General features: G+C 41.1%; 1 protein-coding gene and 1 long non-coding RNA gene across 14 annotated transcripts in view; one reads left to right on the top strand and one right to left on the bottom strand.

The window, feature by feature from the left end:
• LOC115728661 (disease resistance protein RUN1-like) overlaps nucleotides 1-13,670 on the top strand; it is a 1,102,447-nt gene that overhangs the window by 493,798 nt on the left and 594,979 nt on the right. For 7 of the 13 annotated variants that reach the window (XR_007197282.1, XR_007197281.1, XR_007197278.1 and 4 more), the window contains exons 3-4: nucleotides 10,238-10,588; nucleotides 10,671-12,180. Coding sequence is in view for 1 of the 13 variants with exons in the window: in XM_048273386.1 (XP_048129343.1) it covers nucleotides 10,238-10,588; nucleotides 10,671-12,179 (1,860 nt within the window). In the remaining 12 variants the exon portion in view is untranslated. Of the gene's footprint in view, nucleotides 1-2,829; nucleotides 2,840-10,237; nucleotides 10,589-10,670; nucleotides 12,226-12,709; nucleotides 12,750-13,261; nucleotides 13,395-13,670 lie in introns of those variants that run through there. The other 6 variants (XR_007197286.1, XR_007197283.1, XM_048273386.1 and 3 more) reach the window with 5 other exon arrangements.
• The window catches only part of LOC125313790, a 483,189-nt gene that overhangs the window by 419,904 nt on the left and 49,615 nt on the right, over nucleotides 1-13,670 (bottom strand). The window lies entirely within an intron of this gene.

Raw genomic sequence — 13,670 nt, 5'->3', positions numbered from 1 at the left:
ATAGACTTTAAGTTACTCAATGGTCGGCCATGCGGTCCCATGTTCCGACCTCAAAGGACGATGGCCAAAGTGCGGAATACGAGCTCAATGGCTTGAAAGGTTTCCAGCGCAATGTAGAAGTGGAAGTCATGGTGAATAACCCATCCGGCGAGATGTTATGCTCGTCCTCACCCATACTCGGATGAACTTCATCAGATGTCCATGCAAGACGGCATGGAGAGTTCACATGATGGAGAGAGGCATCGCCCTGGTAAAGATAAAGCACATCCTGATGATGGCTTGACGAGCATATGCGAGTCTTCACATGCAGGTGATACTGAAAGTTTTGCAGCCGCCCAGAGTCGCAAAGCTTTGGAAACAGAACCATCTTCAGCTTTGGCTAGAGCGCACCATTCGGCATCAGAAGTTGAACGTCCATCTCCTGATACAAGCATGCCATTGGCATCTGGAACGCCATCCATGGATTCAAGCGGAGACGTTCCTGATGCGAGGATGGTTCAAGAAAACGCTCGGTTCCATCAGATGCCGATTCGTATACGTCCATCCATCGTATGACAGCCCTGACAGCACTCAGCAAGGACCCGGCAAGCCATAGTATGGATGGTTTGAAGTGCAGTCGGAATCTTTATTTTCTCCGGAGAAGTGAGATAAACTGAAGCGCATTGTTTCTTGCAATTACCCTGGTTCGTCCTTGTTTATGAGTATGAAACCTGCAATGATTTAGTAATATTAAAAAAAAAAGAAGGTGAAAAAGATGAAAAAGAACGGATTTCTAGAACATGAACATATATTCTAGGGAAAAATCCAAAGAAGGGCCTGAAGCCCTTTTGTTTTTTCAAATAAAGGCCCCAAGCGAACTATGTTTTAAATAAGGAACCAAAGTGACATAAGACGTTTCGATTAAGGGCCCAAAGTGGTCATAATGTTTCAAAAAAGGGTCCGGCCCGAAGGGCGTTTTCGTCATTTCCCATTTTAATTTTTTTATTCATTTTTTTCTTTTCCCCGATTAAAAAAAAAGGCACACATAGGCGGAAGGACCGCCCCTTCTGCCCGTGGTCGCCGGCTCATTATTGGTGGGGGGTCGGCGGGTGCGGCGAAGGCCGGCAAGGAGGGCCTCTAGTCGGGCGGGGTCGCCGGCCTCGCCGAGGCACCGGCGACCCCGCCAGCCTTTGCCGGCCCCGCTTACCGCCCTCCGACGGTGGGGCGGTGGCCCAAAGCGGGAGGGCTGCCCCTTCCGCTTGTGAACGTCCACTTTCTCCTCTTTTTTTTTTCTTTTTTTTTTTAAGAAAATAGATAACAAAAAGTATAATAAAAAAGAAAAAAATCAAATAAGTAAAAAGACTAAAATACCCTTGAAATTAGGTCTTTTTTTGAGATTTTATTGTCATTTCAAACCCTTATTTGAAACAATATTCACTTCGAGCTCTTATTTGAGAAAATGAGGGCATTTTAGGCCCTTATTTAAAATATGGTTCACTTGGGGCCCTTATTTGAGAAAACATGAGGACTTCGGGACCTTATTTGGATTTTTCCCTATATTTCGTGATAAGGCAATTTTTGTTAAATCTTTTACAATGTTAATCTTTTGAATTCAAAGTAATATTAAAAAAAGGGTAATACCATGAAAAATCTCAAACTGATACGCCTATGACAAATTTACTCCAAACTAATTTTTTGACTACAAAAAATCCAAACTGGTACACTTGTGATAAATTTACCTCAAATTAGTATATATGTGACAAATTTACCTTCCGTTAGTTTTACTTAAATTTAAGCATTAAATTGCTGAGTTGGATGGCATGCAATATAGTTCACGGGCGTACCATTTCAGGGTTTTTACTCTATGTTTGTCACAAGTGTATCAATTTTAGATTTTTCGTGGTATTAACCCAATTTAATGGACGGTAAATTTGTTACTGGTATATTAGTTTGGGATTTTTTGTGGTAAAAAAATTTAGTTTAGGATAAATTTATCACAAATATGTCAATTTAGGATTTTTTGTGGTCAAAAAAATAGTTTGGATAAATTTGTTACAGTTGTACTAATTTGGGGTTTTTTGTGGTCAAAAAAATAGTTTGGGATAAATTTGTTACAAGTGTACCAGTTTGAGGTTTTTATGGTATTAAGCCTAAAAGAAAAATAGATGAGCAAATAATCTGGTGAGACTTCCTAAAAATACAGATAATTCAAAGCATCTTAAAATCAGTTAATTCCCTTTTCTTTGTCGATCAACAAAGAAATCTTGGAAGTCGGTCTAATAACGAGATTAATTTCTATGACACAATCTTTCTGTGAATATTCTCTCTCCAATCTTGACAAACCAGAAGTCACAAACAACAAAAAGAAAGTACTTGAAATTTATTTCACTTGATTTGTGTTTCACGTTTCTGTTTCCTAGTCGGAATCAAGTTCACCATGTATATGTACATTCCCAATCCAAGAACATTTCACTTGCTATCCTTGAAGATCCTTGCAAAGAGGTCGGATTATCAAGTTCACCATGTACATATACCAAGAACATTTCACTTGCTATCCTCAAAGATGTCGGATTATCAAGCTTTCGTCCAGGATTACCATCACTTGTTCCAGACGATAAGTCTTTACTCGAATCTTGTGTGATCATGTCGTGCCAAGTCCAAGGCCTCCATAGTCTGCCCAAGCACAAGGAGGAACAGAACGTCGGATCTTTGACCATAGTTCGATCACCCCGAGTGCGCCTTTCATGTCCCACGACCACTCCTCGTCGTCACCATCGTGGGCGATCATGTCTTCCATGATGGATGCCATGCGGCTGCCCTTCCCATTGGACTAGATATAGTGGCGCAGCGGAAGTTGAGGGTAGGACGCTGCCTGGACGCATGCAACCCGCGACGAGCTGGTGTCCGAGATCACAAGGTCGCATCCCGCGCAATGAACAACACTCGCAACGAACAACACTTGCAACAAGAGGTGCAAGGGGACGCAGGTGGTGATGAGCATGACGCACAAGGTGATGTAGAACAACCGACGTGTAATTTCTTGAAAAAACGCGATCGTTAGAAGTCGGGGCGATCCCACCGCTGATTTGCACTTGGGTCCGGTGAGCTCGGATTGCGTTCAAATTCGGTCACCTGCAAGGAAACGGGCCGCTGATCAATATCCACAGCTTTGCTGTGATTGACGTTGTATTTTCGCATTTCGTATTAGTTTAGATAGGTTTTTGGGCGCTTTTCGATTTTAGGCAACTTTGCGATATATCTTATCGTAATATTTGATTTGATTTTGATTTGATTCTTTATCTTGTTTTATGTTATCTTTAATATCAAGGGATCCTACCTATATAAACGACGTCCACCCTATGTAATCGGCACAATTCATTCTATCAAATTTCAGTCTATCCTTTGGAAACGCTTTTTACTACTTCCCCGCATCACAAGGTCACCCGGAATGTGCGAATTGTGATATGACCTGGAATGTGCGATTTGCATGGAAGGAATTGGGATGTGAGACCAACTTGTTCGCATGGGTTGGTCTCATACACTCATAAATTTCATCAAGGTAATCCATGCGGCGACTTAGGCTTCCTTTATATCATTTAGGACTCTAGGAGGAATGTTTTTGTATTCTTTCTTGTGAATTCTCTGATCAAATGAAGAAGAGTGCACCTCTTTATATAGGAGAGGGTCTTGGATTATAACTGTTGATCTATATCCGATTAATGGCTAAGATCGCATCTCTCATTTACCTAGCTATCGATAATAAAAAGGAAGCTTCGGGAGTGAGTGACAATTACCATATCGCTCGCCCTTGAAAATATTCTAGAGAATTTTAGAGAACATTAAGAAATCCTAGTTTGCTAAGACATAGCAAGTCTTGGGATTTTTTTCAGCCGGATGATTGACCGGTCGCACCTCGAAAACCTCGGCCCATCACACTTGGCTGAGGATAAATCGGACATGCCCATCGTGTCATTGCAAGTTTTTTTTTTGGTCAGAGTGTCATTGCAAGTTGTCCACCAAGAAGTTACGAGATATAGGCTTTTTCTGAATTTCTCAGGGATGATTGTCGATTGGCAATGTGGATGTAAATGAAGTTTTAAACAAGTCCTTTTTGGGGGTTTATTAATTTGCGGGTGTGATTAACTTTTTACTGGTTTAGTCCAGTCAGTTTGGTATATCGCGAATACTTTGGATGATTATACTTAAGTGTCCTTTTTCGAAGTTATTTGACACGTGCAATCAATTTCTCTTTATTATATACCATGGAAATTTTTTTTTTCCTCTTTTAACAACACTATCCACACCTACTCTCTCTTGGGGTGTTAACGGCTTGGGCCTAAAGGGATTGTTGGCCCAGCCCGTAAAAAGAAGGCCCACATCGAAACTACTCGGCTTGTCCGAGCCAGTTTGAGCTTTTAGCTTAAATTTTCTCACTTTTTGAAAAGTTCAATTAAAAAAAGTTTTATTTTTTATCAAATTCGAACATTCGAAAATACAGTTATCAAATGAACAATATGACTTCATCTAAAATTCACATGTTTCATCAAAAGAAACCATGTATGGATATCTCAATTTCGAATGTAGTACGGCTTTTTAAGGCTCATCCAAAGTTTGACGGCCAATCTGCTTTATCGCTAAAAAAATATGTTTTATTGCTTGTATATTTCAATTTTAAACTTAAATTTAAAATATGAACAAATGCTTTCTTTTCTGCCCTTTTGTTTTTTTTGGTAAGTTTCAGCCATTTTTTTTTTTCATATTTGAATTCTTAATAAAGCCACCTCATTTATTGAATCTATGTGATCCACTATTTCTACTAACCTTAAATTCTATTATAAGGCATTAGACCTATGAATCTATTCCCGGTTATTTATTTGTGATTCAGTAGTTAGCCCTTGAATCTAGAAAGAATTTAAAAATAAAGTAAGATCCCGTTTCGAACAAAGATATGCAAAAAAAAAAAAAAAAATCTTAGGAACATTTTATATCTTACGAACAACCTTATCACAAAAGTTCTAAAAAATCAATAAAAAAAAAAAAGTCCTTTCCTTCTTGTGTGCAACATTATTATTTTACAATGTCAATATTACGTTCTAGATCTTCAAAATACCGAGGGAATACTTGCTTTACATATTTTATTATGAATTTCACACTTTTTTTTTGAGTTGTTGAAGTCGTTTGCCAATTTGGTTATCCAGATTTTCGCCAAAAAAACATCGAAAGTGTTAAAATTTGTGTACTGCGCTCATTTCGGTGTTCGACTTTTTTCACCGGCTCACTTAAGTGTCAAATCAGATAATAACAATCATTTAAGTGCCAGACTTATTAAATTTCTAATATTACAACACAAAATGTATATATATTTTAAATTCCTTTAATATTCCGGCCAAAGGTTTTCCTTGGTGTTCTTTGCTTTGAATATTTTAGTGTAGGGCGACCGGAGAGAAAGACATGAATGAAGTTCAGGGTGTTGTTCTGCGGGATCTGCCTACAGCGACGTCCACAGCTTGAGGAATGAGTGGGTAAATCATTCGAACTTTCTCTCTTTGCTCTTTGGTAATTTCAACGGTGTCGCGAAACAGAGAGACTCGATCACTCATGAGTCACATCTTCTGAAGTTCCATCTTCAGAAGGCATCCGAAACTAGGAAGGAACGGTAGCGTATGTTGTCTACAGTTATGTACAGGCAAAGAAGCGAAGCGTGCCTCGGGCAGAGTCGTCCCTCGAACGCGAAGAATCTCAATTGCGTTGTGGTGGGTGCAGAGAAAAGAGAAGAATTGGGTTGGGAATGGCCCCACTCTGCTGTTTTTCCTTTTCTTTTGGTCGGAAAAGAGACATTTCACTCACTCGCTCAAAGTACAACTCGGTTCCTTTAACATGTAAACAAAGGATATCTTCGCCTCCAATCCAAGTACACCAGCGACGACTCCAGCAAGGCTAGGGTTTCAATTTCAATCGCAAAAAAGGGTTCGCTTCGTTTTTGAGTCTCGGCACCAACCCTGCGACTGCACCCTCCCATGTTCCTTCGGCCAAAAGATCCATCTATGTTCAGCTTGAGAGGTTCAGTTAGCTGGCGGACAGGAAGGTTGCTTCGAAATTTACTCCCCCTTTTTGAGTTTTTGGGTTTTTGGGTTTCATCTAAGACAATTTTCCTGTGATGTGATGCGAGGGCAGCTTCAACTACTGAGTTTGGGTCGACCTGGGATGCACGGAAGATGGCCTCGTTTCGTGCCAGAACTTGGTGTTGATCTTGGTGTCTGAAACAGATTCTTCCAAATGCGTTTTGGCATCACTCTGCTGTTGAAAAACCTTGCGTTTGTCAACTTTGGTAGGCTGCAATGAATCATTCTTATTTGACCGTTTATGAAATTTCGCTCCTTGAGATCTGATACTGCCTTTGCTTCTTGTATTTCATCCTTGATCTCGAGTGCTACCTCTCATCTCTGCTATTCCACCATTCGCCTGTGTTTCCAACCTCAAAGATGTTTGAGTACTTTTGGTTGTCCTGTATGGTGACGGTTGCTGCCGTCGCTGTCTCTGCTATCCTGTTCATAGAATTCCTGAAGAAGAAAAGAGCAGGTCAGATCGCTGTAGAGGGCAGAGCAGATAGTGATTCAGCTCCAAATAAGGGAACCACGGAGAGTGCTGCTCCTACTTCCACTGCGCCGCTGCTCAACGAAACGGCAACATCTTCCGGATATGACTATGAAGTATTCTTGAGCTTTAGAGGACCAGATACTCGAGCTGGTTTCACCGACTTCCTTTACACCAGTCTCGTAGATGCAGGAATCCGTGCATTTAAGGATGATGAAGACCTCCGCGTTGGGGAAGAGTTTGCCTCAGAGCTTCTTCAAGCAATTAAGCAGTCGAAGATCTCAATACCTATCTTTTCGAAAGGTTATGCCTCCAGCGTGTGGTGTCTCAAGGAGGTAGCCCAGATGGTTGAGTGCAAGAAAACTGGGGGACAAAAGATCATACCCATTTTTTATGATGTGGCGCCTTCAGAGGTTCGGCACCAGATCGGGGGTTATGGAGAGGCCTTTCGTTCACATGTAAATAAGAAGCGATACGACGAAGAGACTATGCGTGAGTGGAAGGTTGCTCTCGAAGAAGTGTCGTTTCTAAACGGATGGGACCTGCACAACATGCCGAACAGGTGATTAGTTTTAGCATTCCATCTCATGTGCCTTGGATCATTAAAACTCGTTGAATTTCATATGGTTTCTTTTCTAGATTTGCGTTAGCCTTGTTGAAATTAAATTCTGTGTTATTGAAGTTGTACCGCAGAAAACACGTTAAGTAATAGCACAATCCCGATTTTGTCCCATTTTATTCCAACCAACATGCTTTTTTTCCTTTTTTTTTCAGTTCTGTTCATTTATTAACTGTAAGTGCGAACGTTAATTCATCTACAATGGAATAAATCCTTGAAGAACACATCTAGAGTTCATCTTGTTAGAACATAGTTTTCTAATTCATTGTCTTTTGCCTTGGACAAACACTAGGAAAGAAGGTGAGTTCGCAAGAAAATTTACTCAGAAGGTTTTCAGTGAGTTGAAAAAGGCTTATTTGGCGGTATCAGCCTGCTTCATCAATGTCGACAACCATGCAGATGCAATCATGAAAATGGTAGGTGCTGGGACAAGTGAAACGAAGATTATAGGAATTCATGGAATGGGTGGCATTGGAAAGACGACTATTGCCAAAGTGATCTACAATAAGCTCTCACACGACTTTGAGAATTTTTGCTTTCTTCCCGACATTCGAGAAAGGTCAAAAGGTAAGGGCATTCAATGCTTGCGGAATCAGCTCGTCTCTGATATCCTCAAAGTGCAATTTATAAACATAAAAGACAGGGAAAATTTCAAAAAGGGTCCGAAAGTGCCATCGTTTTCTCAAATAAGGGCCTGAAGTGAACTTTGTTTCAATTAAGGGCCTGAAGTGCTCAAATTATTTCAAAAGAGGGCCTAACTAAGGGCATTTTTGTCTTTTACATTTTTGTTATTTCTTTAATGTTTTTCTTTACCTTTTCTTTTTCTCCTCCCCTCCCTCCTGTTCATCATTCTCCCCACGCAATTCTCTGGAGTTCTCCCTATGAACCAACCAACCCAACCCCTTCTTCTGGTGATCGAAGAGCGCGAACTTTATCACCTCCCTCGGTGGCTCCAGGGCTTCCATCGTCGCATTCTTCTCGACATTCTTGTCCACCAGCTTAAAAATTTCATCCACACACCTCACCCCCTTTTGACCCTTCTTCTCCTTCACCACGACCGCCTCCGACAAGGCAAACGAAGCACCCACGTCCAAAATGAGCACTAACCCGCCTCGTGAAATAGCCGACTTAACGAGGTCGAAGGCCTCGACTCTCGCAAAAATGTGAACTTGGCAGGGTATCCTGAACTTGCTACTGCAGTTGCGAGTGTGGGGCAAGGACAGCGACGATGTCGCGCTCGATGTGGCCGACCTGGATGGTCCTGGTGTTGAGGACCCAGATGGCGGATTGTGTTCTCGTCGTAGGGATTCAAAGGTTTGCGGACAAGGCCCACCATCTCGCGGCCGCTGATGGTGCCGGAATAGTGGCGGAGCCCGACTTTGTTGGCGATGATGAAGTCAAGGAGGTAAGTTTCGGAGGTGGATGCTTGAGAGGAAGAAGAAGAAGACCGAGAGACTTGCGAAGACATGGGGTCGTCATCCGCTTCTGCAATTGCCGATCAAGGGCCCCGAGGGCGTTGCCGACGAGGTCCGCCGCTGCTAGAGAGAGAGAGAGAGGCTTGAAGGTTTCTTTCTTTTGAAATTAAAGGTATTGAATTCGTGACTTATATTTTTTTACCATTGGCCCGAGGATGGTTGATTGAGGGATGAAACCGGTCGGATCGTCGTCGCGGATTTGTGAGGAAGAAGCTTCGAGGGTTCGCTACGGGTAGGGGCGGAAGTAGAGGTAGAGAGAGAGGGTGTTGAATAGAGAGAGGGCGACTACCACTTTAGCTTCTTCCAATCATGGCTTCTCTCCCTCTTTATGTGGAGTCCGCATGAATTCAATGGCGGAATCGATCGGTTGCGTGGGGAAGATGATGAACGGGAGGGAGGGGAGGAGAAAAAAGAAAAGGTAAAGAAAAACATTAAAGAAATAAAAAAAAAATATAAAAGACAAAAATGCCCTTGGTTAGGCCCTCTTTTGAAACAATTTGAGCACTTTGGGCCCTTATTTGAAACAAAATTCACTTCAGGCCCTTATTTGAGAAAACGAGAGCACTTCGGGCCCTTTTTTGAAATTTTCCCTAAAAGACACCGATGAAGGGACTCGGACAATTAGAGACAAGTTGTTTAATAAAAAAGTCCTCATTCTTTTAGATGATGTGGAAGAAGGGAATCATATTGATGCACTTGTGGGTAAGCGTGATTGGTTAGGCGAAGGGAGCAAAATAATTATTACTACAAGGAACAAAGATATTCTTGAGGTTCCCGAAGTGGACTGCAGTTATGAGCTTAGCTGCATGAATCCCGATCAATCTCTTCAACTGTTTAGCAAACATGCCTTGAGAAAAGATTATCCTTTGGATGGCTATATTGACCAGTCCAAGAGGGTGATAGCCATTGCTGGAGGTCTTCCGCTTACTCTTGAGGTGATAGGTTCACTTTTATGTCGCACTAAAAAGGAAAAGTGGGATCTCACTTTGAGGAAGCTGGAAAATGTTCCTCATGCGACAGTTCAAAGTAAGTTGAGAATAAGCTATGATGCATTAGATATTCGACAACAACATATATTCCTTGATGTGGCTTGTCTTTTGATTGGATATGACAAAGACATTGTGCTTCATTTCTGGGATGAGTCTAAATACCCAGAAGACGCCATGGAAGTTTTGCGGAACATGTGCTTGATTAAGATTGCAGAGGATAATAAAGTGTGGATGCACGACCAACTCGGAGACCTTGGAAGAGATATCGTGCGTCAAGAAAGTGCGATGAAAATAAAGAAGCAAAGTAGGGTGTGGGATCCTAATGAGGGATTGGATTTGCTGAGGAAATATAAGGTAAAATCCCCCATACAAATTCCCAGTATTTATGGATTCTTTTTCAAAGAAAAAAAGCCAGTTACTTTTTGTATTGTCCATCACCATTAGGACTTCCTCAACTAATATTTTTGCTCTTTTGAGATTACAGGAATGATACTATTGAACTCAACTGCTTAATATAGTGGACTTGAATAAATGTGTTTCCCTTCCAATTTTTTTTGTTTTTAAATTTTTCCTTTGGGCAGGGAAATAAAGAAGTTGAAGCTCTTCGTCTCAAGTTGGACAACCAGCGACAGTACCGTTTTACCTACGAGGGCTTTGAGAGCCTTTCAGATCTAAGGTTTCTTGAAGTCGATGGTTATATGGGAGATTTTCTTGCAGAAGATAGGCTTCTCTGGCACAAATCGTCATCGAATGTTCTTCCAGCAAATGTTTTCGAGGAGAATTCAAATCTTCTTCCCCACTTACGATGGCTTTCTTGGCATCACATTCTCCCAACTTTTAAGATTACACATTTCTCATTGGAGGACATGGTTTTTCTTGATCTATCTTTCAGTAAAATTACTCATAATTGGAAGGGATGGAGCCACATGAAGGTATGCTATATGCTGGACAACACTTATTCTTCCGTCTTATTTTATTCAAACGTAATGCCCACATGACTTTTTTTTTTAATAGGCAATGAAGAATTTGAAAGTTCTAAATCTGAGCTATTGTCAACACTTGGAGAGAACTCCCAATTTATCTGCTCACGCAAATTTAGAACGTTTGATACTAAACTATTGTAGAAGATTAGGCGAAATTGATGGGTCGATTTGTCGGTTGAAACGCTTAGTTTTTTTTAGTGTACATGGTTGTGAAGAACTTCAGAGGCTGCCAGATGAGGTTGGGAATTTGGAATCGCTAATTGAGTTGGACATAGCCGAGACGAAGATCAAAGAACCACCTGACTCTATCGGAAACTTGAAAAATTTGAAAATATTGGAGATGAGGGACACTAGTATAAGGACAATACCCGATGTCCTTTGGAAGATTGAGAAGCTCGAAGAAATAGGAGTGAAAATTTTTTATCGAGACCCTGTGGACATCGACAATTGCATCTACAGAAATCGATCTCTAAAGATTTTGAAATTGGAAGATTTTGAAATATACGCAGTACCGAAGCTTCCTGAAAGTCTTGTCACTCTATATCTGCATTGGTTGCATATATTTCCAGATCTGTCAAACCTCACTAATTTAAGGGAATTGGATCTGGAGTTTTGCTCGCGTGATTCTGATGAGGAATCTGATGGGCTTTTGGGAAATCCGATGCCACGGTGGATCGCAAACTTGCGGAAACAAGAGTCTCTGCGCCTGACCACCTCACCAGCAGACCTTACCCTCCCTCCTCATCTCAAGTCGCTTCGCCTCAAATCCTGCCATAATCTGCGTCGCCTCCCGAGGCTACCCTCAAGTTTATCCTCCTTGCGTTTGGAACATTGCAACTCACTTTGCTCGATGGAGGATCTGTCGAATTTGAAGAATCTTTCATCTCTCTACATTTCGTTCGCTGCAATTGAAGAGATTCAAGGCCTTGGTTGTTTGGAGAACCTACGAGATTTGGAGCTTCGGAGCCTTGGACAGGTAAAGATACTACCTGATCTAAGCAATTTAAACAAACTAAGGAGTCTTCTAGTATATAACTGTGGTAATCTGGTTGAGATTCAAGGCCAACTCCCACGGTTTTTGGATAAATTGCATATTTCTTGCTGTGATTCTTTACAGAATTTGCCCGATCTGTCATGCTTGATGGGTAAGCAACATGTTGAAATACAGCGTTGCAGTCAATTAAACGCCAAGGCATTTCTTGGATTTACTCGATTGAATCAACGAGATTTGCGGCTTTCTGGTTTTGGACAGCTGCAGATCCTACCTGATCTAAGTAATTCAAGCGAACTAAGAAGTCTTCAAGTACGCCACTGTCCTAATCTGGTTGAGATTCAAGGTGAACTACCAGAGTCTTTGCAAGAATTGGAGATTGATTCCTGTGGATCTTTACGGAAGTTGCCCGATCTGTCCAGCTTGATGGGACAGGGAAAGGTTCGTATAACTGGTTGCCGGAAATTAAATTTGGGAGAAGACGATGAACATGAATATGAATCTGAGGGAGTAGTCGTCAAAGATGAATCTGAATCTGAGGGAGAAGACCGCGGATAAGTTCTCGTCGCTCTTGAAAGGTTCTTGATCCACTACCACAAATCATTCCCTTGTGTTCAAATCTCAAACAAATTGAGGTAACTTATTCCCTTTGACAACTAATGTTTTCCCTTTTCTGCAATCAAACTCTTCCACAGATGTGAAAGAGAAGTTTCACATGCACTTTTAATTACCCTTTCTTGAGTTGACTGAAAATCTGATGAAGGTATTGAAATGGATACCTCCGTACCGCTAGAGGGTCCTTAATTATGCACAAATATTCCTTCTCTTTTGGTAGTTTGGTTTGGCTTTTTTAGCTATATTCTCCTTGCTTCATGTTTCCCGGCTGGAGTTATGCATGCGATTCCATCGTTTCTGTTTGGTCTTTAACAAATTATTAGAGATCCTTGTCGATTTGCTGCTTCACATATTTCGAAGATTCCCTCTGCTTCCCATTGGAGATGACTTCCTTGTACTGTAAAAATTAGATGGAATGTGTGTTGGACGGTGATATAACTATGGTTCTCTTCCATCCGACCAAAAAAAATTGTTTCCTTGTGTTCAAACTTTAAACAAATTGAGGTAACTTATTTCATCCGACAACCAATGTTTTCCCTTTTCTGCAATCAAATTCTTTTACAGATATGAACAGAGAAGTTCCGCATGCACTTTTTAATTACCCTTTCACGAGTTGTTGACTGAAATTCTGATGAAGGTATTGAAATGGATACCTCCGTACAGCCAGAGGATTCTTAATTATGTACAAATATCCGTTCTCTTTTGGTAGTTCGGTTTGGCTTTTTTAGCTATATTCTTCTCATGTTTCCCAGCTGGAGTTATGCATGCGATTCCATCATTTCTATTTGGTACTTGACAAATTATTAGAGGTCCTTGCCGATTTGCTGCTTCACATATTTCGAAGATCCCCTCTGCTTCGCATTGGAGATAACTTCCTTGTACTGTAAAAATTAGATGGAAGGTGTTTTGGAAGGTGATGTAACTATGGTTCTCCTCCTAGAACTTTACAGCATACTCAACTCATTGTAGCGACCGTGAAGAAGACAGACACTCTGTATTGATATGCTTATGTTCAGTTTATTTTTTCAGGAAAGCTGTGCTTCTTAGTGGGAAGTGCAAATGTTATGGAGAAGTTATAAAATGAAGCAAGAGGACGTTCACTGGGGTAGCGGCATCAATAGTTGGTGCAGCAAACCTTCCATGTCCAAGGTACCATAAATCATCCTATAGTTAAGGCCAAATTTCACTAATATCTGTGGCTAGGACATATGATAAGTCTCAGTTGGGATTAGAAATCGTGTAAGTGAAACTCTTGTGTGATCTTCAGTATTGCAATTTTCTGAAAATGGTTATGCCTTGGTGATTATCTGTCATAGAAGGCCTTCTATTCACCTCAACTTTACTTTGTGGAACTATACCATTGTAGCGGGTTTCCTGATTGATAAGAAGTGCTAAGGAAGACATCTCAAATGACCAGCTTTTTGC

Source organism: Rhodamnia argentea, chromosome 1, assembly GCF_020921035.1.
Source record: "Rhodamnia argentea isolate NSW1041297 chromosome 1, ASM2092103v1, whole genome shotgun sequence".
Lineage (NCBI taxonomy): Eukaryota > Viridiplantae > Streptophyta > Magnoliopsida > Myrtales > Myrtaceae > Rhodamnia > Rhodamnia argentea.
Note: the sequence above shows the minus strand (reverse complement) of the source record. Positions and strands in the feature narration are given on the sequence as shown.